The sequence below is a fragment of the Marmota marmota genome, unplaced genomic scaffold, assembly GCF_001458135.2.
Source record: "Marmota marmota marmota unplaced genomic scaffold, marMar, whole genome shotgun sequence".
NCBI lineage: Eukaryota > Metazoa > Chordata > Mammalia > Rodentia > Sciuridae > Marmota > Marmota marmota.
The window spans coordinates 45,491,315-45,516,118 of record NW_026000005.1 but is presented as its reverse complement, the minus strand read 5'-3'; the positions used below and the strand labels follow the sequence as shown (position 1 = coordinate 45,516,118).

Here is a 24,804-nt window from a genome sequence, read left to right as displayed (position 1 = left end):
CCCTTCTTGGCTAATGGTGGCTCAACTCTTCCAGTCACTTGGGGTGGGACCTTGGAGTCATCCTTGATTCCTCTTTCTCTCTTACCTCACACTCATTTTGTGAGAAAGGTCCTTGGGCTCTGCCATCAAAGGATATTCAGAATTCAATCCCTGTCCACCATTATGTTCCAAGTAACCATTGTTTCACACTCAGATGGTGTCATCGTCTCCTTACTGGTTTTTTGCCGCTGCCCCTGCTCCCCCACAGTCTCTTCTCAATCTATTTCTTTGCTCGTGGGATCTTGGCAGACATCAATCTGCTCATAGCACCATTCTGCTCAACATTCTCCAACGGCTTCCCATCACTGAATCAATGTCAATTTTCCTTCTGTGATTTCCAAGGCTTTGGGGGGACCCCCTAGGTACTTCCTGTGCCTCCAGGCTGGCATGTGGGGCTTCCTCTGCATTTCCTTCCTCCTTCCTGATATTCACATGACCCATTCCTACAGACTTCACATTCTTGCTGAACCTTTCCCTCCCACCTAAAACTTCTCACCACCTCAGTCCTTCAAATTCCCCACCCTGGCTGATTTTTTCCTCCCTGGCACCCATTACCATCTAACCTGCAAAACACACGCATGCGCACGCCACGTATATAACTTTCCTATTATTTCTCTTTTACTCACTGGAACAATGGCTTAATGAGGGAAAGCATTTTTGTTGACTTTGATCATTTCCATGTCCCCAGTGCCTCAAAAAAGCCCCTAATAGACACTGAGTTAGTATTTTTTTTAAATGAAAGAATAAATGAACAGCTGATAAGTAACAATGAGCACATGCAGTTCAGGGATCAAGCTTGAAAATGAGCCCCTTGTTAAAAATTGAAAACACATTGGTGGAACTCTTGGAAGCCATGACCAATGTCATCCTGTGTGGCAGTAGTCACAAGATGCCAGCCTGCTTGTGTCCCCACTGAGCCTTGCTGATGTCTGACAATAGCAGGAAAAGCTGCAAGATAACTTCTGAGACGATAAAACCAGGGTCCCACCTGGTAAAAGCACCCTCACTTAAGGGGGAAAGAATCCATTCCGTGGTAGATGATGGGTGGGCACAGACTGACCTTACAGCCAAGAAGTGCAGGGTTGCATTTGTGGTCCTGTGTGGGACAAAGCATTTCCTTCCTCCTTCCTGAAGCTTTGCAGGCTTTGCCATGCGGCTTGTCTGGGATTCTGAGCACAGATACAGGTCAGTACGGGCATTCCCAGTACAATCCTTGGTCTTCCTCCATTAAACCCTGAGGAGTGGGGCAGAGAGCCGGGAAGAAGCTGCTTTCTGCCTGAGAGACCAACAGTTCTGTCCCTGGAGAACCATGCAGGTTTCAGGCAATCTGCACATCTGGACTGGCTAGTAAAAGTGACACTTCAGGGCATTTTTCTAAAATCTTCCATGCTATGTGTTAGTGATGTCCTCAAATCAGACACTCCAGGTCCAAACCATGCCACTCAACCAGCAAAATTAAGCACAGATTACCAAATTCTTAGTTCCACACCAACTCCAAACAGGAAATGGCCAAATCAGTTGAGTGCACGACTGGAACTTAGAGGACGGCTATGAGAGGCAGCACCCCAATCATTTCACCTTCCTAATGGGCAGGGTTCAGTTAGAGGTGAGATTGATTGTGGGACAGTAGGTTCTATGCCTAAAATCAGGAGATGACTCCAGCGTCCTGCCCTTCAGACACGTGGAGATTCTGTGCCTGTCTCTTATCTTCTGATACATGAGGTTTTCTATCCATTCAGCACAGACATTTTAACCCAGGAATCCCAGGTAGGTCCCTTTCAGGGGTGACAGGGAGGTCACAGAGCTGCTCTTAACCTACCTGTGCCAAGAAGAGACCCCCAGGCGGATAGGAGCACACTAATCTGTGAAGACAAAATTTCTCGGAAAGGCCTTCCATGGGGTTTCGAGATGGACAACATCCACAGTCCAGGGTAGAAGCTTCTCAGAGAGCTGATGAGAGGCTGCCTGGGGATACTGAGAATCACATTACAAAGGGGCATTAGGAAAGTTCTGGAGTTCTTTGATTTAGGTTATGGTTCCATAGGCTTATGCTAAAACCCAGGAGTATAAAATTATTCCCTTATATATGTGCAGTTCATTCTATACCAATCATACCTCAATAAATCTGCAAGTTTTCAGAGACAGATAAAAACAGACTTAAAAATCCTACAGACCTCTTTGCTAACAAGATAGGTCATCTGTACTTGAGGTACTTACCAGGAACCCCAATCCTAACTCTCTGTCAAAAGCCTTGTTGAAACAAGTGCTACGTGAGGACAGCCCACGAGTATTCTCCATCCATTTGCTCCTGTTCTCAAAAGCAAAAGTAAAAGATTTAGACCACCTCATTCCAGTGCCTCACCAAAATGTCCTCATTTAGGCACAATTTCTCACAATTATCTCAATGATTTTGGAACTAAGAATGGGTGTAAGAAACAATGTAAAAAATCCATGTGGCTTTTTTTTTTTTCCTCAAGAAAGTAAGGAAAGGATGTTAGACAGAAGGAAATCTGTGCTAGGCAGAATAATGGTCTCCCAAAGATGTCTACATCCCAATCCCTAGAACCTGACAATATGTTACCTTACATGGCAAAGAGCGGCACACGGAATTGAGCTTGCTAGTCAGCTGATCTTAAAGGAGGGAGGGTGCCTGTGATATCCAGATGGGCCCCCGCATATCCCAAGGGTCCTTTAAAGTAGAAGAGGGAGGCAGGATAGAGGAGCAGAGGATGGTCTGAGGATGGAGGCAGACCGGGAATGCTGCTATACTGCTGAGTATGAGCTTGAGGAACTGGGGAGGAGCCAGGGAACGTGGGCTGCCTCCAGAAGGTGGCTCTCTCCTGGAGCTTCCAGAAAGGACACAGCCCTTCAGTTGTCAATACTGTCATTTTTAGCCCAGTGAGCCCAGTCCAGTTCTGGCCTCCAGAACTATGAAATAATGAAGCTGTTGTTTTCAGCCACTGAGTTTGTAGTAATTTTATAGCAATGACCACAGAAAGCTGCAGCATTGTTCAAGTGAGACAGAAGAGCACTGGCTTCATTTATTCACATATTCACTTAACAAAAGTTGAAAACTTTTATTTTCTTTTTTGTACCAGGGCTTGAACCCAGGGGCACTTGACCACTGAGCCACATCCCCAATCTTCTATTAATTTTTATTTATTTATTTATTTATTTTTCGGTACTGAGGATTGAACTCAGGGGCACATGACCACTGCTGACCCACATCCCCAGCCATATTTTGTATTTTTTACTTAAGAGACAGGATCTCCCTGAGATGCTTAGTGCCTTGCTATTTCTGAGACTGATTAATTTTTTTTATTTTGAGACACCATCTCCCTAAATTGCTGAGGCTGGCTTTGATCTTTCCACCTTCCTGCTTCAGCCTCTGGAGCTGCTGAGATTACAGGTGAGCGCTTTCCAAGGGCCAGCCACTGTGTGGGCTGCCCTGTTGGGAATAGTGTGATGAATTGTGTGTGTGTGTGTGTGTGTGTGTGTGTCTGGTGCCCTATGAATGCAGGTAATAGACACTGCAGAAAAATGGAAAGAGGTGGCACCCAGAGTGAGGCAGAGGATAAGGGATTTTTCAGTCCTTTGGGGCTAAGAATATTGCAGGTCCTGTCCTTCTCCTCTTTGCTGTATAAACTGCTATATTTTGTGCCCTAGACTTAAGTAAGGATCCAATTGATCACTTCTGTCCTAGCCTAGAGAAACAGAAGATACTTCTCTTTTCCTCTGCGTTCTGGATCAGGTTTATGGCCTTTTCCTTGGGTTACAAATGAGCAGAGCATCAGGGAACCTCAGCCAAAGCAATAAAATTCAACCGGCCACAAGAGTGTGCCTGTGAGGTGACTGCAGATTTTTTTTTTTTTTTTTTCCTGCCAAACCAGAATTAGCCGGTACAGGAATGAACCAGCGTGGAGATATGAAATTGCACCGATTGAAAGGAAGCTCAGATTATTAGGCTCCGACACCTCCAGATGCACCCTTTTGAAAGCCACCCGGATTGAGGCATTGAGCTTTAAGCTCCGCAAAACGTTCACCTGGCCGGGCAGCTAGCAACGGAGGAGCCCGGGAGCCCCGCACCGAGCGCGCTCGGAGCCGGGCGGAGAGCCGGAGGCGCAGGCACCCACATCTCCAGGATGATAGGCGACATTGCAACACATCTGTACACCCAGCTGCTTAGGGGGCTCAGAGTGGAGCAGCAAGTTCGGGGGTCGGTGCCCGGAGCCGAGTGAAAAGTGCAGCCCGGCGGGCTGCGGGCGGTGAGTGTCCCGGGGCTGCGCTGAGCCGCGGGCCCAGGGATGGAGCGGCGCGGGGGCATCTCGCAGTCNTCAGCCTCGCGGCCCCGCCGCTCTCCAGGCCCGAGTTTGGGACTCGAATTGGACCGTGAGGGGGCCGAGAGGATACCGGAGGCTGCGGCTAGGGACATATGGGGGCGCGGAACGTCTTCCACGCAAGCTGCAGGAACTGTGAACAGCCCGGCTTCCTCACGGAGCTGCCCGGTCCTGAGCGCGCCCGGGGACGCGGGGTGCCCAGGGTGGGGACGGCACTCCTCAGGGTTTTCCCTGTCTGGGCGAGCACACAGAGGGAGAGGCACCGAGGCCGGGTCCTGCGGGGAAGATCTGAGCGACAGATGCTGTCCACCCTAAGCTGTTCCAACGGGGGCGCCTCCTGGGAGGAATCAAGGGACCAAAATGGGGCGAGGACCCAGGGACTGCCATTTCAGGGCTAAGTGCTTGCCCAGTTCCCTTTGGTGTTTTAGGAGCTCAACTCTGCTTGCCCGTGAAGCCGTTTCCTTTCTTGGTTAAAGTTGGTTCAGGATCATGAGCAAGGATGATTGAGGGTCATTATTTGAAATTAGAAAGATTCCCTTTCGCCTTCGTGTGTGAAAGAGAGACATAGGGAGAGGGAGAGAGGCTCCGGAGGTGAGGGTTTGGATCCTGCAGGCTTGCTTCAGATTTGGGCTCCATTGTCCAATAGTTTGACCTCTCTAAACTTCAATGTTCCCATTCGACAATTGACTCGTTTTCCTCATCTGTGAAGTGGGGACGTTGAAACCAATGGGCAAGATCAATTGTAGTGGAGAAGCCACCCAACACAGTCCCGACCCACATGAGGCATTTATATGTTTAGTTTCCCCAGTTTGACATGAAGTCAGCTGGGGTTCCTGGCTACTGACTGCCAGCCCGGCCTGGCTGCCCAGCCTTCTCTGCTCCAGCTCTTAAGCCTCTTGACCTCAAGTACACCCTCTACAGGCCCCCAAATTCCTCTATACTCCCTGTTTAGAAGGCAGAAGTACCCAAGGAGGGTCAAAGTAAAGGTGAACCCACCTTATGGGTGCATCTGGTGAAGACTGAGCTTTGCTTGTTGGGCCCATCTTTTGGGAAGATTGACAGTTTAGTTTTATCTTAAAGTGTACTCCTTTGCTCTTTCTTATAATGAGCTCACCACATGCACATAATAACAATCGCCAAATTAAAAATGAACAACTTACTTGTAAAACTTACTCTCTTAACAGGACTGTGGAAATTTTAATTTTGTTTTGAACTCTGGTACATTCCAGAAAGAACTGGTATAGCCATGTGTGAGTGTGATGGCTGCACAGGCTGTAATCCCAGCTACTGGGAGGACTGAGGCAGGAGGATCACAATTTTCAGGTCAGCAGACTTGGCTATCTGCTAGCTGCTGTCTTAAAAATAAAAAAGTAAAAATGGACTAGGGATGTAGAATGACCCTGGGTTCCAAGCCCACTTTGGGGGAGGGGAGTTATTCTCTTCATTTTTGTCCATGACTACATGTATACTTAGCCGACCCCATCTCAAAGGCTATATGTGTTTCTTTATCCTCCCCCCCTTACATTTCTTCTTCATAGTTTACAAACTCCCATTTGGAGAGTAAGGAAAGTTGACTGTAGGTTCCACAATCTTCCCATTTCCTTCCTTCGCCTGTTCCAGGATGAAGCCCTACTGTTACATGCTGAGCTTCTGGCAGCAGATTTGCCTAGAATGTATGTACTTTCTACTGTGGATACTTAGCAGAAGCCCCACCCCTACTGCCTCCATTCACTCCAGTGTGCCACACACGTGTATTGTGTGTCAGCACGTAGAAACAGTCAGGGAGCTTGAAGGTCATACAGTGGGAAAGACATGGAGCAGGGCAGTCCAGATACCCTCTCCTAGTTCTGCCTTCTTTCTCTAGGTATAGACATGTAATACTGAAACAATGAGTTTGTATTTTATAATTATATAAATGCTAAAATTCTAAAAGCAGATTTAGAAGAAGGGGGATGTCTTCGTTTTCTGTTTCTATAACAGAATACCACAGATTAGGTAAATTATAAACAATGGAAGTTTATTCTGCTCACAATTCTGGAAACTGGGAAGTCCAAGATGGAGGGTCCCAGAGCTGGTGAGGACTTTCTCAAGATCTTAACTCGGTGGAAGCATGCCCCAAACAGAGAGAAAAATCAGGCAAATGCATCCTTATTATCAGGAACCCATTCCCAAAATAACTCCCCACTCTAGTAATAATGGCCTTCATTCCTCCCTGTAGACACAGCCCTCCTGGCCTAATCACCTCTTTAAGGTCCACCTGTAGCTAGCCTCACAATGGCAACTAAGTTTCAACATGAGTTTTGGAGGGAAGTTCAAACCATACCAAAAGAGAAATACTTATTTTTCTGTTGTCTTTTGTTTTACCTAAACTAGTTGGACAATAAATTAACTGTGATTAGTCAGAGAGTAATTATTTTTAGGGAGATTTATGTGTAAAGTACAAATGACGGTCTTTTTTTCTTTTTTTTTTAATTGGTTGTTCAAAACATTACAAAGCTCTGTATTCTGCTATCTTTCCTATCCTCTACTATCCCCCCTCCCCTCCCCTCCCATCTTCTCTCTCTACCCCATCTACTGTAATTCATTTCTCTCCCTTGATTTTTTTTCCCTTTCCCCTCACTTCCTCTTATATGTAATTTTGTATAACAATGAGGGTCTCCTTCCATTTCCATGCAATTTCCCTTCTCTCTCCCTTTCCCTCCCACCTATTTAATGTTAATCTTTTTCTCATGCTCTTCCTCCCTACTCTGTTTTTAGTTGCTCTCCTTATATCAAAGAAGACATTTGGCATTTGTTTTTTAGGGATTGGCTAGCTTCACCTAGCATAATCTGCTCTAATGCCATCCATTTCCCTGCAAATTCCATGATTATGTCAACAAATGACGGTCTTGTCTGGCAGAACTGTAGAGGCCCCCCAAGATCTAAACAAACTCTTTTTTGCCACCCCCATATTCGATACTATACTCTTCATGCACTGTGGTGCCTCTTGAGTAAAATTTGTCCATTAAGTGCTGTTCAATGTCATTTATTTATGAACAGATAAACTGGAAATGCTGAGAGCAGTTCACAACAGCAACTGCATCTTTTAATCCATAGAATAAATAATTCAGTAAGAATATAAAGTTCTTAACATTACTTTAGAAAAGTGTTCAATATTTCAAGCACTTTCCTGTGGGTTGAAAAATTACAGTGTTGTTGCTGTTGTTACTTCAAAGACTTCAGTTGTAAATAGACTTTAGGAAAATACCAAGTTCTGCTGTTACCTTATTAAACAGCTGAGCATTGCCCAACTGATTGTGAAATGATGTTATTACTCCTGTGGGCCATTCACACCATCAAGCTGTGTAGTTCTCTTTCTGGCTCCTTTGATCCTTTCTAGGCTCATCCCCTGGGCCCTCGACAGTGCGTCTCTTCCCTGTGTGGGTCTGAGGAGCCAGGGCTGCCCCTTCCTTTCTAGCCCCATGCAGGCTCTGACATTGGGAGGGGGGGTGGAAGGTAGACATAAGTACACACAGGCAGGTGCGCACATTTACACATTGTTACACTCATGTGAACTTGGACCCCAAGATAGACTGCACAGTTTCCCACAACAAATGACTCTTGAACTATTTTTATTTCTCTTTTTATAACTTAACCACTAATTTGCCTGGATGGAAGAGATTGATTTAGATATTTAAAAGAGGAAGGAAACTTTACTTCCGTATAATATATGTTTATTTAGAATTTTTTAACCAATAAGATAAATTAAAAAGAAAGGAGAAATTCCTTAAAAGACTATCATTCAAAGAATAATTTCTATTAACCCCTTTCTTTGGTTCATTCCACTCTTTTCTCTTACAGACACACGTTTTGGACAACAGCAATCACAAAGGGATGATTGCATGTGCCCACCTGGTACCCCTGGTGTACAGTTCACACTTGACTGTCATCTTCTCTCCATGTCTTCAAACAGACGTGGGTGGCAGACAGGCACTGTATCCACCTACCATCATTGTTTAACAAGTACAGCTCTCTGATGTTGGGTGTTATAAGTGTTTTCAGATTTTTTTTTTAACCTCAAGTTTAATTCAATTGAATCTTGGAGGAAGAGCAGAAGAGGACCATGAGGGCTAGGAGAGGAGCCTGTTCCCAGGAGAGGGAAGGAGAGTTGGTGGGGGGCAAAGAGCAGAGGTCAGGCAGGGGCAGCAGGTGACCTGAGAAGAGTCTGGCAGCAGCCTGAGCACGGGAGCAACTGGGGTCACCAAGGAAGGGGGAGCTTGGGCTTGATCCCAAGGATAACTTGATGGGGGGGGGGATGCAGTGTAAGAAGAGCTTGAGAGGGAGAGCTGCCCAGGCCGGCAGTAACCACTGGCCAGCAGTGGAGCTTAATTTAAAAGATAAAAATCATAATGAGAACAAGGAGGGAGAGAAAGGAATGAGGATGAGCCCAGGACAGAGCCACTCTGCCCTTCCCTGGTGTCCTTGATTCCCCAGAAGCCATTTCCCCCAGCAGACCCACCCAGTTGTCCCTTAGTCAGAACTAATGCTATCTTGCCGGGATCCACAACTTTTCCTCTAAGGGATCTGGGCGTAAGTTAAGTTGTTGAGATGATAACCTGTAATCCCATCAACTTGGGAGGTTAAGGCAGGAGTATTCGAGGCCAGCCTAGACAACTTAGAGAGACCAGGTCTCAAAATTTTAAAAATGAAAAAAGCTGGAGATGTAACTCAGTGAAAAGGTTGATAATAATAATAATAATAATAATAATAATAATAATAATAATAATTCTACAGACACAGGCTATCAGCGCTGTGCATTTGCCACAATCTGCTTTTCTTTTGTCAATATAAATAAAAGCAACCATCAAAGGGGTGATTCTCCAAAGAAAACTGATATTTTATTTGGAAGTAGCCAAGTATTGCACCAGAATACGCATGCCATAGTAAACTATAGATTATTTAAGGAGGTCATGCAAGAGGAAGTTTTTAAAGACAGAAATAAGGAGGATTACATCAGATATTTTGAAACAATAGGCCTTGGTCGGAATGATTAATAACATGATTGACGTCAGTCCGAGGTTGAGCAGACCTTTGCTGAGCAGGCGTCCTTGTGGAAGCACTTTTGGTATACGGTTGCAATGGCCTCCGAGAGTTTGTGTAGCAGAGTCTTTACTGATAGATACTAACAGGCAACTGCATGTAAGAATGCTTCCTTCCCAGCCTCCTGGCTTTGAGTCAGTTGTTTTGGTAGAGATGACATAAGTGACTCCATTTTGATTTTTGACAACTTCTGCATTTCTTTCACACTCTCCCACCTTTCCCCAGCAGAGTGCTGCTGAGAAAATCCCCACAACGGGCTTCCTCGTGTATTTGACCCCAGAATGGATCTCTTTGTATATCACCCTCCCAGGTGACAACAAAATGATTCTCAGTAATTGTGTCACAGTCATCACTATTTTTTATATGTTCTTCTGCTGTATAATAAGTAAGAGTAGGTTTCAGTTTTAAACATGGTATTCAAGTTGAGTAAGAGATTTCATGTATAGTACCAACTAAAAATGTCACTTGCCAAACCCAAGTTTTGTTTTTTCCACCTCAAAAACTTGCATCCTGCTTTAAACAAAAATGTTATCTCGAGAGGGAACATAGAGTGACAGAAGCAAAGTCACTCAAGTCCTGGTTCTTTGTCTCTATAACAAATGTGCCCACAGCGCTCATCTGGAATGTTCTGCTGAGGGCACTGTTGGTCTTCAGTGTTCTGTGAGGGGCAGCAAGGGGTAGTGCCACTGGGGCTGCAGACACGGACTGGGCCAGGGGGCTCCAACAATTCTGAACTCTCAAGAGCTTACTCTCTAGATGAATGTGTAGCTGGGGATACGTGTATCTAGCTCAGGTGTAAAACCAGGGGTTTTGAAATAACTTTCATTACAAATGAATGAGTAATAAAAACAGCCTCATTTGAATCATACCTACTGAACTCAACAGAATTGTTTAGAACTTAGCCAAACAAATGTTCAGGGGAGAGTGTTTGTCAGTGTCATTGTCTAGAGTTGCTATCACGTAGCAATAATTTAAAAAAGCAGACCAACCGGTAGCCATTTATTATTGCTTTAAATTCAGCCAGGCACACCTGTAATCTCAGCAGCTCAGGAGGCTGAAGCAGGAGGATTATAGGTTCGAAACCAGCCTTGGCAACTTTGTGAGGCCCCGAGTGACTTAGCAAGACACTGTCTCAAAACAAAAAGTGAAAAGGGCTGGGGATGTGGCTCAGTGGTTAAGCACCCCTAGGTTCAATCCCTGGTACACAGAGAGAGAGAGAGAGAGAGAGAGAAATTCTATACACATCATGCTCCACAGTGTTCTGGACCCTGGGGTAGCAAGCTCCCTGGCTCTGTCCTTGGTGTCCCACGACCCATAGCTTGGAGCAGCGCCCCACAGGGCTCATTTTGGTCTTTAGAATTGACCAACAACCATTTCCACTTGTTGTAGGCAACAGTCTGTTGTATTAACTTGAACACAGAGGCCCCCACACAACCTCCATCCCCCTCATTCTCAGCCAAGTATCTAACTCCCTAGTTCACCAAAGAAATTAAACATCAGTTCAACTTTCCATCCCACCACTGACCGTCTTAGCTCCGCGCCTCACCCTTCTCCAGGCTCTGGCTGATCAAGACTAACCCATCCCACCGCCTCTGGGATTAGTTTTCTTCGTCGTCATCATCATCATCCTCTTTCTCTCTCTCTTCCATTTTTTCTTCTTCCTTTCTTCCTACTCTCCCCTCACGTCCTTTGTCACCCAGGGAAAGTCACTTCACTTCTCTATTTCTAAGATTTTAATACTAACGCATGGGATGACTGCAAAGGTGAAACAGGTTTCATAAAAGCATTTAATCCTGTGAAGAGGTAAGACGTGTTCCCAAATCTGCACAGTGACAAGATCAATCTGATGTGACACTGGAGCCACTATCCAAAGAATATGAGGATAATTTTTTTGTTTTGTTTTGATGTTCCATTAAGTTACTTGTTCTCTGTATTACAGAAAATCTTGGAAAATGTACACAAGTCATGAAGATATTGGCTATGACTTTGAAGAGGACCCCAAGGATAAGAAGACAGTTAAGCCCCACCCAAACATTGATGGCGGATGGGCTTGGATGATGGTCCTTTCTTCCTTTTTTGTGCACATCCTCATCATGGGCTCCCAGATGGCCCTGGGAGTCCTCAACGTGGAGTGGCTGGAGGAGTTCCACCAGAGCCGTGGCCTGACTGCATGGGTCAGCTCCCTGAGCATGGGCATCACCTTGATTGTCGGTAGGTTCCCAGAGCAGCCTGCCCTAACACTGAGGGAGGAAACCTCAGTTCCCCATTTTAAGTAGTCCCTTGTCTTTTTAGATATTAAAGATTAGTGATGTTGCTGGTTTCATTGCGGTGAAATATAAAGAACTTAAAATTTACCATTTTAACCATTTTTAGGTATGCAGTGGAGGGCCACTGAGTACATTTATATTGAACAACCCTCCCTGCATCTGCAGGACATTTGCACTTTCCCAAATTGAAACTCTGGTGTCCTCAGTCAACACCAGCTCTCCATCCCCACCTCCCCACCCCTGGCCACCACCATTCTCTCTAGGAATTCGACTCTTCCAGGCGAGTCAGGTAAGTGGAAGTGTACAGTATTTACGCCTTTTTGTGTGACATGCCTGCTCAGTGTTGCACAATTTAGAGCACTTTAAACAGAGATCACACAAAAAAAAGAAACTTCTTTTGTCTCAAACTATTTTCATAATTGTTTTAATTCCTTATCTGTCATTACAAATATCTTGTTTAACATTTATGAATTCTTTTTTAAAAGAGAAGGGGATGAACATTGTAGCTTAGTAGTAGATCACTTGTCTAGCATGTACAAAGCCCTACGTTCAATTCTTAGCATAATAATAATAGTAATATTTTAAATTAAAGTAGCAGTCTTATTTTAAAGTCCTAATATTTTTTTATTTGAAATATCATTGATTATCTGTTATTTAAATAATCTATTAAGCTGTTTTGAGAAAGGTTACCTGTATACCTAACAGGAAGAAATAATAAAATATTCTTGTATTTTCTATTAAATGCAACCACACAGCAATCTACAAATCTTACACAGTTGGATCTACTAATCCAGGAAGTTATTATAAATACAATGCTATTATGGCTATTGTGTTTTAGTTTGGAAATCGAACGACTTTTACCATCAACTAATATTTAATGAGCATCCATTATACACACCGAGTGCTATTCCTTACATTAGCTCATTTAATTGTATTTAATTGTATTTAATTTTATTAATCCTTTGAGGTAATTATCATTGTACCTGAACATTTTCAGTTGTTTCACCTAAAAGTGAAATAATGCCTGTAATTCAAATAACTCAGGAGGCTGAATCAGGAAGATTCCATATTGGAGGCCAGCCTCAACAACTTAGCAAGACCCTGTCTCAAAAAAAAAAAAAAAAATAGAAAGGGCTGGGGATGTAGTTCAGTGATGAGTACCACTGGGTTCAATTTTTGGGACTGCAAAAAATAAATTAGTTAATTTAATATTTATAAATCATTTTTATATGTAACATTATTGACTGATACCTTTAATTCTGCATTCTTGTTAAAACTAGGACTGTTTGTCATATGAAAAATTGAGGCAAGACTGGCATGGTGGTGCCCCTCTGTAATTCCAGCAACCTGGGTGGCTGAGACAGAAAGACTACAAGTTTGAAGTCAGACCCTGTCTGTTAAATTGCTGTCTATTATCCTAAGCTTCCTAACACACGGTGGCTGCTGATATGTTGAACAATGTGAGGGAACTTTTGCAAATCAGAAACTACATAACAGTTCCCCTTTATTTAGTACCTACTGCATACCAAGTACATTTTATATAGACCATCTCATTCATTCTATAACACTGGAGGCCAACCTTCTTCTCTGAGAAGGGAAGATCATGTAATGCTTAAACATTGAGTAACTCTCTCAAGCTTCAAACCTAGTCTGTTGGGCTCCAGTGCTGCTACATCAAGTGAGAACTGAAAAGATATTGGAAATGAATAAGTGTAAATTGTTTTCATTTTCAAATCATTGCAAACACATTTTGGTTTCTTTCTTTCTACTGGGAAGTGACCCAGGGGCCCTCAACCATTGAGATACATCCTCAGCCCTTTATGAAATTTTGTTTTAAGATAGGTCTCATTCATTTATGCAGGCTGGCCTCAAACTTGCACCCTCCTGCCTCAGCCTCCTGAGTTGCTGGGCGTACACATGTGCCTTACTGCGCCTGGCACCTCTTTTAAATTAAAAAAGAAAAAAATAATCATGAATTTTGTTGCAACAATTTGCATATGGCAAATCCAACAAATATGTGTCATTTCCTTCTTACAAGCATGGATTTGCCAGTGTCCTGCAGGAGGTCCCAACTTTTAAAGAAATGTAATCACCTCCTTCTTAACTAGAACAGCTTTGTGATGACAGCTTTTTGAATAATTCTCGGTGGGGAATCCTCAGGCTTCAGAGACAATTTACTTGCTAAGCAGATTTAGAGCTGCAGTTGTCAATCTTGGCTGCATAACAGAACGACCTGGGGAGCTTTTAAAAATCCCGATGCTCAGGCTGCACCTGGACCATTAAATCAGAATCCCATGGGATGGGCTCTGGGCATGACAAGTGAGTCCAGTGTTGAGCCAATGCAGATGGCCATTGGTTTAGAGGCTCCTGACTCTTTACCCTGCTCCCTTCCCCCTGGCAAGACTCCACTGGCCTTGAACTTTCTCCAGCCATCAGATGCTGCAGCAGGCAAAACAGGCTGACTTCCTGAGGGATTTCCTGCAGCGATGGCACTATGTGATGCAGGAAGTGGTCCAGGACTCGGACTCCTGAAGAGGAAGAAGTCTGATCATGTGCATAATCCCATTCCAAACACCAAATTACTCTTCCAAGGGCTGTGTCCCAACGTTATTGCTCCCTCTCTCCCCAGAGTGTGCAGGGAGTTTTTTTCTTTTTTATTTTGAGGCAATGGCAATTGTATCTTGGTGATGCTGACTGGACCATGAGCAATAGTTAAATAATGAAACTGAGTCAGAAAGCTTGGGTTTAGGTTCAAATTCCATTTTTTAATTTTTAAAATTCATTTATTTTTATTTTCAAGTTGTCATTGCTTTTGTTGTTTTGGGTACTGGGGATTGGACACAGGGGCTCTTTACCATTGCGCTACAACCCCAGACTTTCTATTTCTTATTTTGAGACAGGGTCTTGCTAAGTTTCCCAGGTTGACCTTGAATTTACAGTCTTCCTGCCTCTGCCTCTCGAGTAGCTGGATTACAGACGTACACCACCTGGATGTACACCCTTTTTTGTTTTTTTTAAGTCTACATTTCATAACTATGGAGAATTGACAGCATTTCTGCTCTGACTCTACTCAACTAGAAAGCCAGACTGTTATCAACTTAATGTTATCAACTGTTATTAACTTAATATTTTTATCAGAAAAGGAGTTAATGCTTTCTGTCTGGCTTATAAATTCCTCCAGATGTGAATATTTGCACTGACTTGGGGGATTTCCTCCTTTTTCATCGCCCCCACAAATGTCTCCTTAGCGCACTGTTTCATAAACATACAGTATCTGGGAAACACTTGCTTCTGGGCCCCGTTCTGTAATGTGGAAAATACTGTGCTGCTGCACTGTGACCTGTTGACCTTTCGTATCTTAAAAGGGCTGTTGACAGCTAACCCATGAGTCATGCATTTTTTTCTTTTTTACCCACACATCCAAGTTTGGCATGGTCAAGTAACCAGTGGTTTAGAAATAAAGAAAAAGAAGTCAAAGTAACCTCTTCAACTTATGGTGTCTGATTTCACTTACCCCAACAATTCCATCAGATGTTTGTACAAATGAGCTTATTTTACATTTTTAGATGATCTGCATATTTTATAATATATAGCATACATTATATTTATATAAAATATATTAAATCATTCTGAGAGGTATAATCTACTGTACTATTTTCTGTAATGCAACAGGGTCAATTAAATTAACAAGTCTTTATCTTCATCTTCATAATGTTCAGGATTAGGCACTTTCATAAACACTAGACAGGACTAGGGGTGTAGCTCAGTTTAGAATGTTTGCTTAGCATGCATGACCCTGGGTTTGATCCCAGGGCTACCAATCAAAAAAAAAAAAAAAAAAAAAAAAAACTAGACAAAATAAACTCATTAGCAGACTGTGGACCCAAATATGTGCATGAAGATAGTTAGAACTTTAAAAGAAATTTTTACTTTAGTGTCACTGTGTGCAGTGGCAGAACCCTGTAATTCCAGCATCTCTAGAGACTGAGGCAGGAGGATCACAAGTTCAAGCCTAGCCTCAGCAACTTAGCAAGAAAGCAAGAACCTGTCTCAAAATAAAAATAGCTGGGGATGTCACTCAGTGGTAGAGCATCCTGGGTTCAATCCTAAGTTCCAAAAAAACAAAAAAAAAGTTCTTTAAACTTTAATTTGGGCTAGAAGAGGAAGCTCCTTAGAGCCTAAAAAGTTTTTAATATTCTAAATATCTGAATATAGAGTTTCATAACCATATAGAATAAGTAATAACAATCATAAATGAACCATCTCTCTGAACATTGAGTATGGATTACTATTTGAGCAAGAAATCATAGAACACAAGTCAAGCATTTGACTTTAGAAATTACCACAAAATTATGGAGAAAATAAAAAGTTAAGAATTAGAGCATTAGAGTAAAGGAGGTCATCAGGAGGTGATTCATATAAAGCCGTGCTGTGCCTTCAGGTGGATTCCTGAATCTCCACACAGTGTTGTAAATGCGTGGCCGGGTGGGTCCACCTGGGCTGGCAGGGTCAGGAGGGACTTAGTGGGCTGAAGGGTGACAGTGAGTCCTTTTCAGCATGGTCTGCATTGGGGTGTCCTCAGGGTCTCAGGCCATAGGTTCCCTGTGTGAAGCACAGGAGTTCTGAGAACCCCTTTCCTGGGCTCCCTTTAGATCTGGAATCAAAACCACAGTTGTATAAAGAGGCCAAACAAATGGCATAAATGAGGCGGGAGCGGGAGGTCAGCAAGTGTGAGACCAGAAGAAAGAGTGGAGACTTCTGCCACCTGGACGGTGTGTGACCCAGCGGGGGTCGGGGGACAGGGCGCATGCTCCAGTTGATCTCAGCTGTGTGGGAAGGTACTATGTGTTGCCACTGGGTTTTTGTTTTTTTTTTTTTTTTTACAAATTATCATAATTTTAGATGTTAGCAACCAATTTCAAGTATTTCAAACCTCATTTGGGATCAAAATGTATCTACAGGCTGCATATCACCCCTATTCCTCTAGTTAAGGATGTCTGTTGCAGTTTATTCTTCTCTTTATTTCAGGTCTGTCCACCTTGAAAACCTAGAGCTTTGTGCACTTGGATGAGATATAGTTCTATCCGTCTCTGCGTGCTAGGAGGGTTTTGTATGTAAAGCTATGTTTTGATGCTGTCTTATTTATCAACTCTAGTAGTATTTCATTCTTTGTCTTCACATGAGGATGCACTAAGAAAGCATGAATATGAAGTGCCCCTAGTCAATTCCCTTCCCAACCCTCTGTGACAGGACCTTTCATCGGCTTGTTCATTAACACCTGTGGGTGCCGCCGGACTGCCATCATCGGTGGGCTGCTGAACTCCCTGGGGTGGGTGCTGAGCGCCTATGCTACAAACGTGCATTGTCTTTTTTTTACCTTCGGAGTGGCAGCTGGTAAGCATTTTTTGTTTTTGTTTTTAATTTGATTTAAATGTTTTACTAGGCATTTTGGAAATGGATTTAATTGTGGAGAAAAGAGAACCATTAAAACATTCTGTTCTGTCTTCTCCACCGCACCCCACCCTACACTCCAGGAAACCATTTTTAATGTAGGATGATAAATGCACCATAAGTGTGGGAAACCAACCTAACAACTGTCCTGGGCCTCCCTAATAGAATCAGATCAAGTTTCCAATAGGAGGTTCTAAATGTTAGCCCTTTCTAATGTGAGAAACAGGAAACGGAGGGTAGCAATGCAGGCTGAGATAAATAGACAAATGTTAAGGAAATTAATAACGTTCTCTCATCTAATAACTGTAGAATCAAGCATGAATCAGAATAATCCTTTACTCTCTCAGCCCTGTTCAAATTAATGAAATAGCGTAAAATCCACATGTATGTAGGGTTTGAAGAAACAAGCTAGAGCACTGTGAGGCTGTCGATACCCAGGGAGAAGGCGAAATTGACTGCTGGGCAGTGCGGTTTGCATATCCGCTCTGCAAAATGTATTCCCAGCCGTAATTTCCTTTATCCACAGGTAGTGGGATTCTCAGGATGAGTAGCCACTTCCTTGCACAGCTGTGAACCTGGTCCAGCCTGACATTTTGAGTCCAGAGCAAAAATGCTCCTAATAAATGACACATTGCATGAGAGAGAAAAGTTCCAGTTTGGAGTGCTGACCTTTTTTTAACCACTTCCCTGTGTGACTTTGATCCAGTTACTTAACCTACTTATATACTTCAGTTTCCTTATTTGCAGAGTAGGGAGATGAAGAGCGCTTGGATCACATGGTTATGGAAAGGAGTGGATGAGATAATTTGTATGAAGCCCTTAGCACAATGCTTGACATATAAGAAAGGGCTCCGCAGATGTTAGCTAATATCTAAGTATGTATATTTAAGTGTAAAATAAATATTCTATTATAAGTTAAGTACATGCCTTGTGAGGCAGGGGGTGAACACAAAACTGTTGTCTCTATGAATGGCCAAGTTATTTCTCTAAAATTTACTTCTACACACACACACACACACACACATGCCACTTTTGTATCCTTGGAAGCATAGTTTGAAAACCATTGATGTGAAAGACCTGATAACAATTCTTGGTGGTGCACACCTGAAATCCCAGTGGCTTGGGAGGCTGAGGCAGGAGGATGACAAATTCAAGGCCAGCTTCAGCAACTTAGTGAGGCCCTACGCAACTTAGCAAGACCCTGTCTCAAAATAAAGGGTGGGGGGATGTGACTCCATGGTCAAGGCCCCTGGGATCAATCCCTGGTACAAAAACAACAGCAAAACTTAAGGTGTTTTCCGTGGGTGGTTTAGAAATTCTTTCCCATAATAGCCCAATGAAAAGAGCCAGCCAGCACTGAGAATTTTTTGGTTATAGATGAGGAGATTAAATGCTCCTTTTACTGAGAGGAAAGAGAGCCACACTGGGGGTCTCTGGGAGGACTCTGGGAGGACGCACAGGACCCCTCATGAACTTGATGTGGTGGTGTTTGGTTAGATGGTCTCTGACTTCATCTCCAAAGCTGGGACTTGAGATTTATTCATCATTCAGAGATTTCAATGGTCAGACTGTGTTTAAAATGGGATTTTATTCATTATTGTTAATTGCTTATTGATCTCAAGTAACATTATTGTACATTCATTCATTCATTATTCATTTATCTGCTGAACACCTATTTATGGAGCAAGGAAGTAGCCGTTTTTGTTTTGTTTTGAACTGTAGGGATTGAACCCAAGGGTACAGCCCTTTTTATTTTTATTTTGACACAGTCTCACTGAGTTGCGAGGCTGGCCTCAAACATGTGATCCCCCTGCCTCAGCCTGCAGAGCGGGGATTGCAGGTGTGCACTGCCGTGTCCAGCTAGCGGGGATCTTTAAATGCTGACCTTCTGGCTCTGGTCACTGAGGCCACACGGTGTGCTTTTCCTCCCTCTCGCCCCACAGGCCTTGGCAGTGGGATGGCCTACCTCCCAGCAGTGGTCATGGTGGGAAGGTATTTTCAGAAGAGACGAGCCCTGGCCCAGGGCCTCAGCACCACAGGGACAGGATTTGGTACATTCCTGATGACCGTGTTGCTGAAGTACCTGTGTGCTGAGTATGGATGGCGGAACGCCATGTTCATCCAGGGTGCCGTGTCCTTAAACCTGTGTGTTTGTGGTGCGCTCATGAGGCCCCTCTCTCCTGGGAAAGACACAAACCTGCCAGAAGGGAAAGATCCCCGGGTCCTGCCAGCTTGCTCCGTGGAGTCCGTAAAGTCAGCTGGGCCGCTGGGCAGAATGGAAGAAAATGATGGTGGGCCCGGGAACGAAGAGACCCTCAATGACCTTCAAGCCCAGGAGTGCCAAGGTCAGGCCCGGCACAGGAAGAACATGTGTGCTCTCCGGGTTCTGAAGACCATGAGCCAGCTCACCATGAGAGTCCGGAAGGGCTTCGGGGACTGGTACTCAGGCTATTTTGGGGCATCGTCACTCTTCACTAATCGAATGTTTGTCGCCTTTGTTTTCTGGGCTTTGTTTGCCTACAGCAGCTTTGTCATTCCTTTTATCCACCTGCCAGAAATAGTCAATTTGTATAATTTATCGGAGCAAAACGATGTTTTCCCTCTGACTTCGATCATAGCAATAGTCCACATCTTTGGGAAAGTGGTCCTGGGCGCCGTGGCCGACCTGCCCTGCATCAGCGTCTGGAACGTCTTCCTACTGGCCAACTTCACCCTCGTCCTTAGCATTTTCATTCTGCCATCCATGCACACGTACGCCGGCCTGGCTGTCATCTGCGCCCTGATCGGGTTTTCCAGCGGTTATTTCTCCCTAATGCCCGTGGTGACCGAGGACCTGGTCGGCATCGAACACCTGGCCAACGCCTATGGCATCATCATCTGTGCTAACGGCATCTCCGCCTTGCTGGGACCACCGTTTGCAGGTAAGCTCCCCGGTTCTAAGAGCCTGTGTGCTTGCAGGCAGGCAGGTGGGTTCCACCGGTGATAAAGACCAAGAGGGAGTTGGAAGGAAGTTCCCGGGTGTACAGCCCACTCCTTATATCTTCCCATTCTTGCCTCCTGATTGAATTTGAGCAAGTTAAAGGCCATTCTTCCATGCAGAATGGAGACAAACTTCTGATCCTTAGCTGTGTCATGGGTCAGCCAGGCCAGGAGAGCAAGGAATAAAGGTGACATGGAAGACAGCAGGGTCCCTGTGTCCTCTGAACAAGGCCGCCTCTGCTAGGGCCCAACAGTGCTGAGAGAGCTGTGGGTGTAGTTCAGGGGCAGAGCGCTTGTCTAGCATGATCCAGGCCCCGGATCAGTCCCCAGCTCTGCCAAAATAAATTGATTAATTAAATAAATAAAGACAAATACTGAAAATTATTGCCAGATCTTACATTGTTACTGGTCCCCCCTTCCCCTCCCCCCGCCCCAGGAGGAGCTGGGAGTCTGGACTCAGCTGGCATTTCTAGATTTTCAAAACACCAAGTAGGTCCATGGTTTGGATCTGTCCACTGTTAGTTCCCAACTCTAATGAATTGCCATAAACTCAGTGGTTTCAAATGATTTGGATTTGTCGTCTTACTGTTGGGGAGGTCAGAGTCCAAAGTGGGTCTCTTGGGCTAAAATCCGGGTGTAGGTAGAGCTGGGTTCCTTGGGGGCTCTGGCCCTTCCCAGCATCTAGAGGCCACCTGCCTTCCTTGGCTTGTGGCCCGTTTCACCTTCTAAGCCAGCAGCGTATCGTCTTTCCATCTCTCCCTCTGATTCTGAGAACCTGCCTCCTCCTTTCACCTACGAGGCTGCCACTCCAGGCGCCTACCTGGGCGATCAGGGTAACGGCCCCCCTCAGCTTACTCCCATCTCCCGTGGTAAACGTGAGCTCCAAGGCCCACGGCATCTTTGGGGGTGGGTGCTTTCTTCCCGCCACGGTGGACCACATCTGGGTAGCATCTCTCCCACGCACTCACTTCATCTCATCAGAGATGGCGCTCCTTGCACTGGTCACACCAGAGTCATGGCACTGAGGAGCTCTGTGTCCGGACCAGAACCTCCTGAGTCTGTTGTTCGAGCAGGGCTTAGGCTTGTGGAGATGCCAGTCAAGCTTGGGCAGGTGGTCAGTCTCCCAGACTCCAGGTGCTGGGCAAAAGTGACAAGGTCCATCCTCTGACAAGAACAGGAGGCAGAAGTGCAGACTGGTGGGACCAGACATCGACACGAAGGTGCTGCTGTGAAGTGGTGGGTGGCCAGCTCGGCTGGGGTTGTGAGAGCTGGCGGAGGCTCAGTGCAGGGTCCCAGGCTGACCTGAAAGCACCCCCCGCTTGGTGCCCCTCTCCTAGCCACCCTCCTGTCCAGCCTCTCCAGGCCCTTTATTCTCATATCCTCTGGCACAAATACCTCCTCCCAGTCCTGGAGAAACCCCCTGGGTGCAGGACAAGGCCCTCCCTTCCCCGTCCCAGCCTTTCCGGTCACCTCCTCTCTTTGCCCCCAACCCCCCGATGGCAGAAAGCTTGGGCCCATAAAGTCGCCCTTGGAGTTGGAGTCTGAGGATTTGGGCTCACAGAGCTGACAGTACTGGCAGCTGGATGGCTAAGGACAGAAGGCCCAAGAATCACTTCAGGAAAACCATAGAGACTACAGGGCTCCTCCAGGATCAAGGGCTCCTGTTCCCTGCCTATGCACAGGGGTGCAGATGTAGCATATTTAGGTGACAGTGAACAACTGCAGCAGTGCAACAAGTTATTCTGGCAGCCAAAAGGTCTAAAATTGCTCATGATTTTACCATGCAGAATTCTCTATCAATCAGTTAGGAACGTATTGTTACAATCCCCTATAGTTTAAACAGAGATTTAATTGGATTACATAACCAGAAATAGAGAGTCCAGGATCTGGATGATATTGAGATGATGTCCCTGCAATCTTCTTGGCCTTTTCCTCATGCTAGTTGCCTCATGATCACACAATAGTTTCTGTAATTCCAGCCACTGCATCATCATTTGTAACAGAGAGGGGGAAGGAGGAGAGCAGGCTCAGTCCTAGCAGAATTTTACTTACATCTGGTTGGCTAGAACTGCAGGGAGCTGGAAATTGAAGTATTTCACTTTTCAGAAATCTGTTCAAGAGCAAAAAAGAAAATAATTGGAATTGGAGGTTGGATCATTCAACCAGGGGCACCTACAGGAATGTTAAATATCCACTGAAGGATGTTCGTGGTAACTGCTCTACTCTCGATCCTTCAGATATATCTTATATGGAAGTGGAAACTGCTGTTAGTGGTTCTTTGCATGATGCAGGGGTACTTTCCATTTCTACTGGTCAGTCTGGGTTTATTTTTATGCCCTCACATGTCAACAGCAGCATCACAACAAAGCATGAGGTGCACCGTGATTCATGATCAACGCTGAGGCACGGAAGCTTGCCGGCATGCTTTCCTTATCCAGTTCCATGTTCGCATCCTTCTCAACCACGTGCATCCCCAAGGGCCACCTTCTGTGGACAAGAAAGGAGTTGCAAGCAGAGGACAGGGAGTTCTGCCCAACCCCCAGTCATCAGGCCTTATCTCGGCCTCCTTCCAGTTCCTCCCCAGAAGCAGATTCTGTAGCAGAATATGTTCCATTCTGCCATGTGATTCCACCACGCATGATATTTATGGTTGAGAACCCCCAGGAGAGCACAGCAGATTGCCAGGCCCGGGCTCCAGAGCCAGTGTTCCCATGGGCTCTCTAGGCCAGCAACACCGCCTTCTCAGATTTGTGGGTTTCCTCTCCTCCCACTGAATCCATGCACTACCTAACGGTGAGTGGCATTCGCTGGCCATTGCGCTGTGTTTAATTCATTGGCTTTTCAGGCCGAGAAGCCGATGTTGCAATGAGACACCAACCCAGCATTTATGCACCATAGGGTCGGGGTGACTGGCGACATGAGTGACTAAATAACCACATTAGATTCTTACTAGAAATTCAAAATGGGCCAGAAATTGCTGCTTATCTGGGTGTGCTGCAAGGAAAATTACTTGTTCACACATTATTCTTTTCTTTTTTTTTTAAATGGGTTCAGAAATAAGTGTTTCCCACTTCCCAGAGAATTTTCTACTGGCATTAAAAATTCTGGTATAATTTAGTACCATGTTAGACAATCACACATTTTCACTTAAGAAAAGAATATACAGTCCAAGATACTGCACAGACGTTTCAACCGTGTCATTAGGTAACGCCAGCTTCTTGATCTAATTCATGTTATCATATTGCTGAACATTCGCTTCATCTCCTCTGAGGTGTGATGTTACAGATACTTTCTAGATGTTTCTAGCATATACAGTCAAGCAAAACTCAGCCACCAGCTTTGGCTGAACAAAGGTCTATACATATCTTCTCCCTGCACGTGCAGTCGTTAATAACTCAACGATCATTTGCAATATTTTATACCATAGCTGGGAACATTTTTTGATAAGAAAAACAGCTATAGCTTCTCATCTGAAAAGTGAATGAAGTTTATCAGGGAACCAGATTTTATCTTGAAGCTGTTGATTTGAATTAATGGTCAGATAAGGATTGCCAGAATCCCAAGTTCAAATCAAGGAACTGAGATATGACCTCTGAAGAGGTGGTGGAGGATGAATGAGGCCAACAGCTTGCCACATCTTCTCCAGGAATGAGTGTCCTCGTGTGCTGGGGGCGAAAGCTCATGATTAAATACTGTTTTGCATCTGACTGAGTTTGAGTTCAAAATTAGCAGAAATATTAAAATGTTATTTAGAAATAAATCCTAAGGGCAGATTGGAGAAAACCCATGGGATTAATTGAACATAAAATTGAGGACTATTCCTACAATTTGCACCATGTTACATTGTTTGGTAAAACTGGGTGCACCTTAAAAAAAACTGACAGTTTTGAAATTTGGGGCATGCAAAGATGCTTTCACAAACACTAACAGTTTGAGGGGACAAATGCAAGATTTAAAAAAAATAATAATTCAACTTGAGGCTATAACATTATGTAATATAATTAACAGACATTTTCTATATTCTGTAGAAAAAAAGATGAGGGATGGGCAAAGGGAATGGGATCCTAGTATATTTTCAGAGTAGTGGTGTTTATGCAAATCTTCTGCTCTCCACCACTGAAGGGAAACATGTACAGATAAGGAGCCAAGAGAAATTCATTGGCAACTCCACAAAATTCAGATGGTTGTTGCTGACGAGTAAGCACAGGGCAGCAGGGTGGAGAGGGAGACGGGGCCACATCACAGAACCCTGGAGATTATGATCAACCATTTCAAACAACAAAGGTGATGAACAGCCTGAAATAAGGACAAATTCATTTTCCAACCAGGTGGGATTTTGTCCTATTTCTGAAGTTCGTGGTAGCAGCAGTCAGAGTTCAAATTGTTTCAGCCGTCAGTATTTGTCACTTGGAAACATCATTTCCATGTTCCATCACTTGACCATAGGAAAAGCAAGGACTTAACTACTTAGACGACAAGGCCAACTTTCATCAGGGATGAGTAGACTATAAGACCCTCAGATTTTTACTTTTTCGGGGAATTGCTGGGGATCAAACCCAGGGCTTTGTGCATGCAAAGCATGTGCTCTACCTCCAAGCTACATCCACATCCTGAGTTTCCTAGATTGTAGATTGCAGGTAGTCCCATCATAT

The 24,804-nt window shown here is 44.5% G+C and overlaps 1 protein-coding gene across 1 annotated transcript in view; it reads left to right on the top strand.

Moving 5' to 3' along the window:
• Nucleotides 1-3,533: 3,533 nt before the first annotated feature.
• Slc16a14 (solute carrier family 16 member 14) overlaps nt 3,534-24,804 on the top strand; it is a 31,798-nt gene continuing 10,527 nt past the window's right edge. The window contains exons 1-4 of the mRNA XM_015481499.2: nt 3,534-4,304; nt 11,395-11,666; nt 16,973-17,116; nt 19,117-20,094. Of these exons, the coding sequence (XP_015336985.1) occupies nt 11,408-11,666; nt 16,973-17,116; nt 19,117-20,094 (1,381 nt within the window). The 5' untranslated portion in view covers nt 3,534-4,304; nt 11,395-11,407. The remainder of the gene's footprint in view (nt 4,305-11,394; nt 11,667-16,972; nt 17,117-19,116; nt 20,095-24,804) is intronic.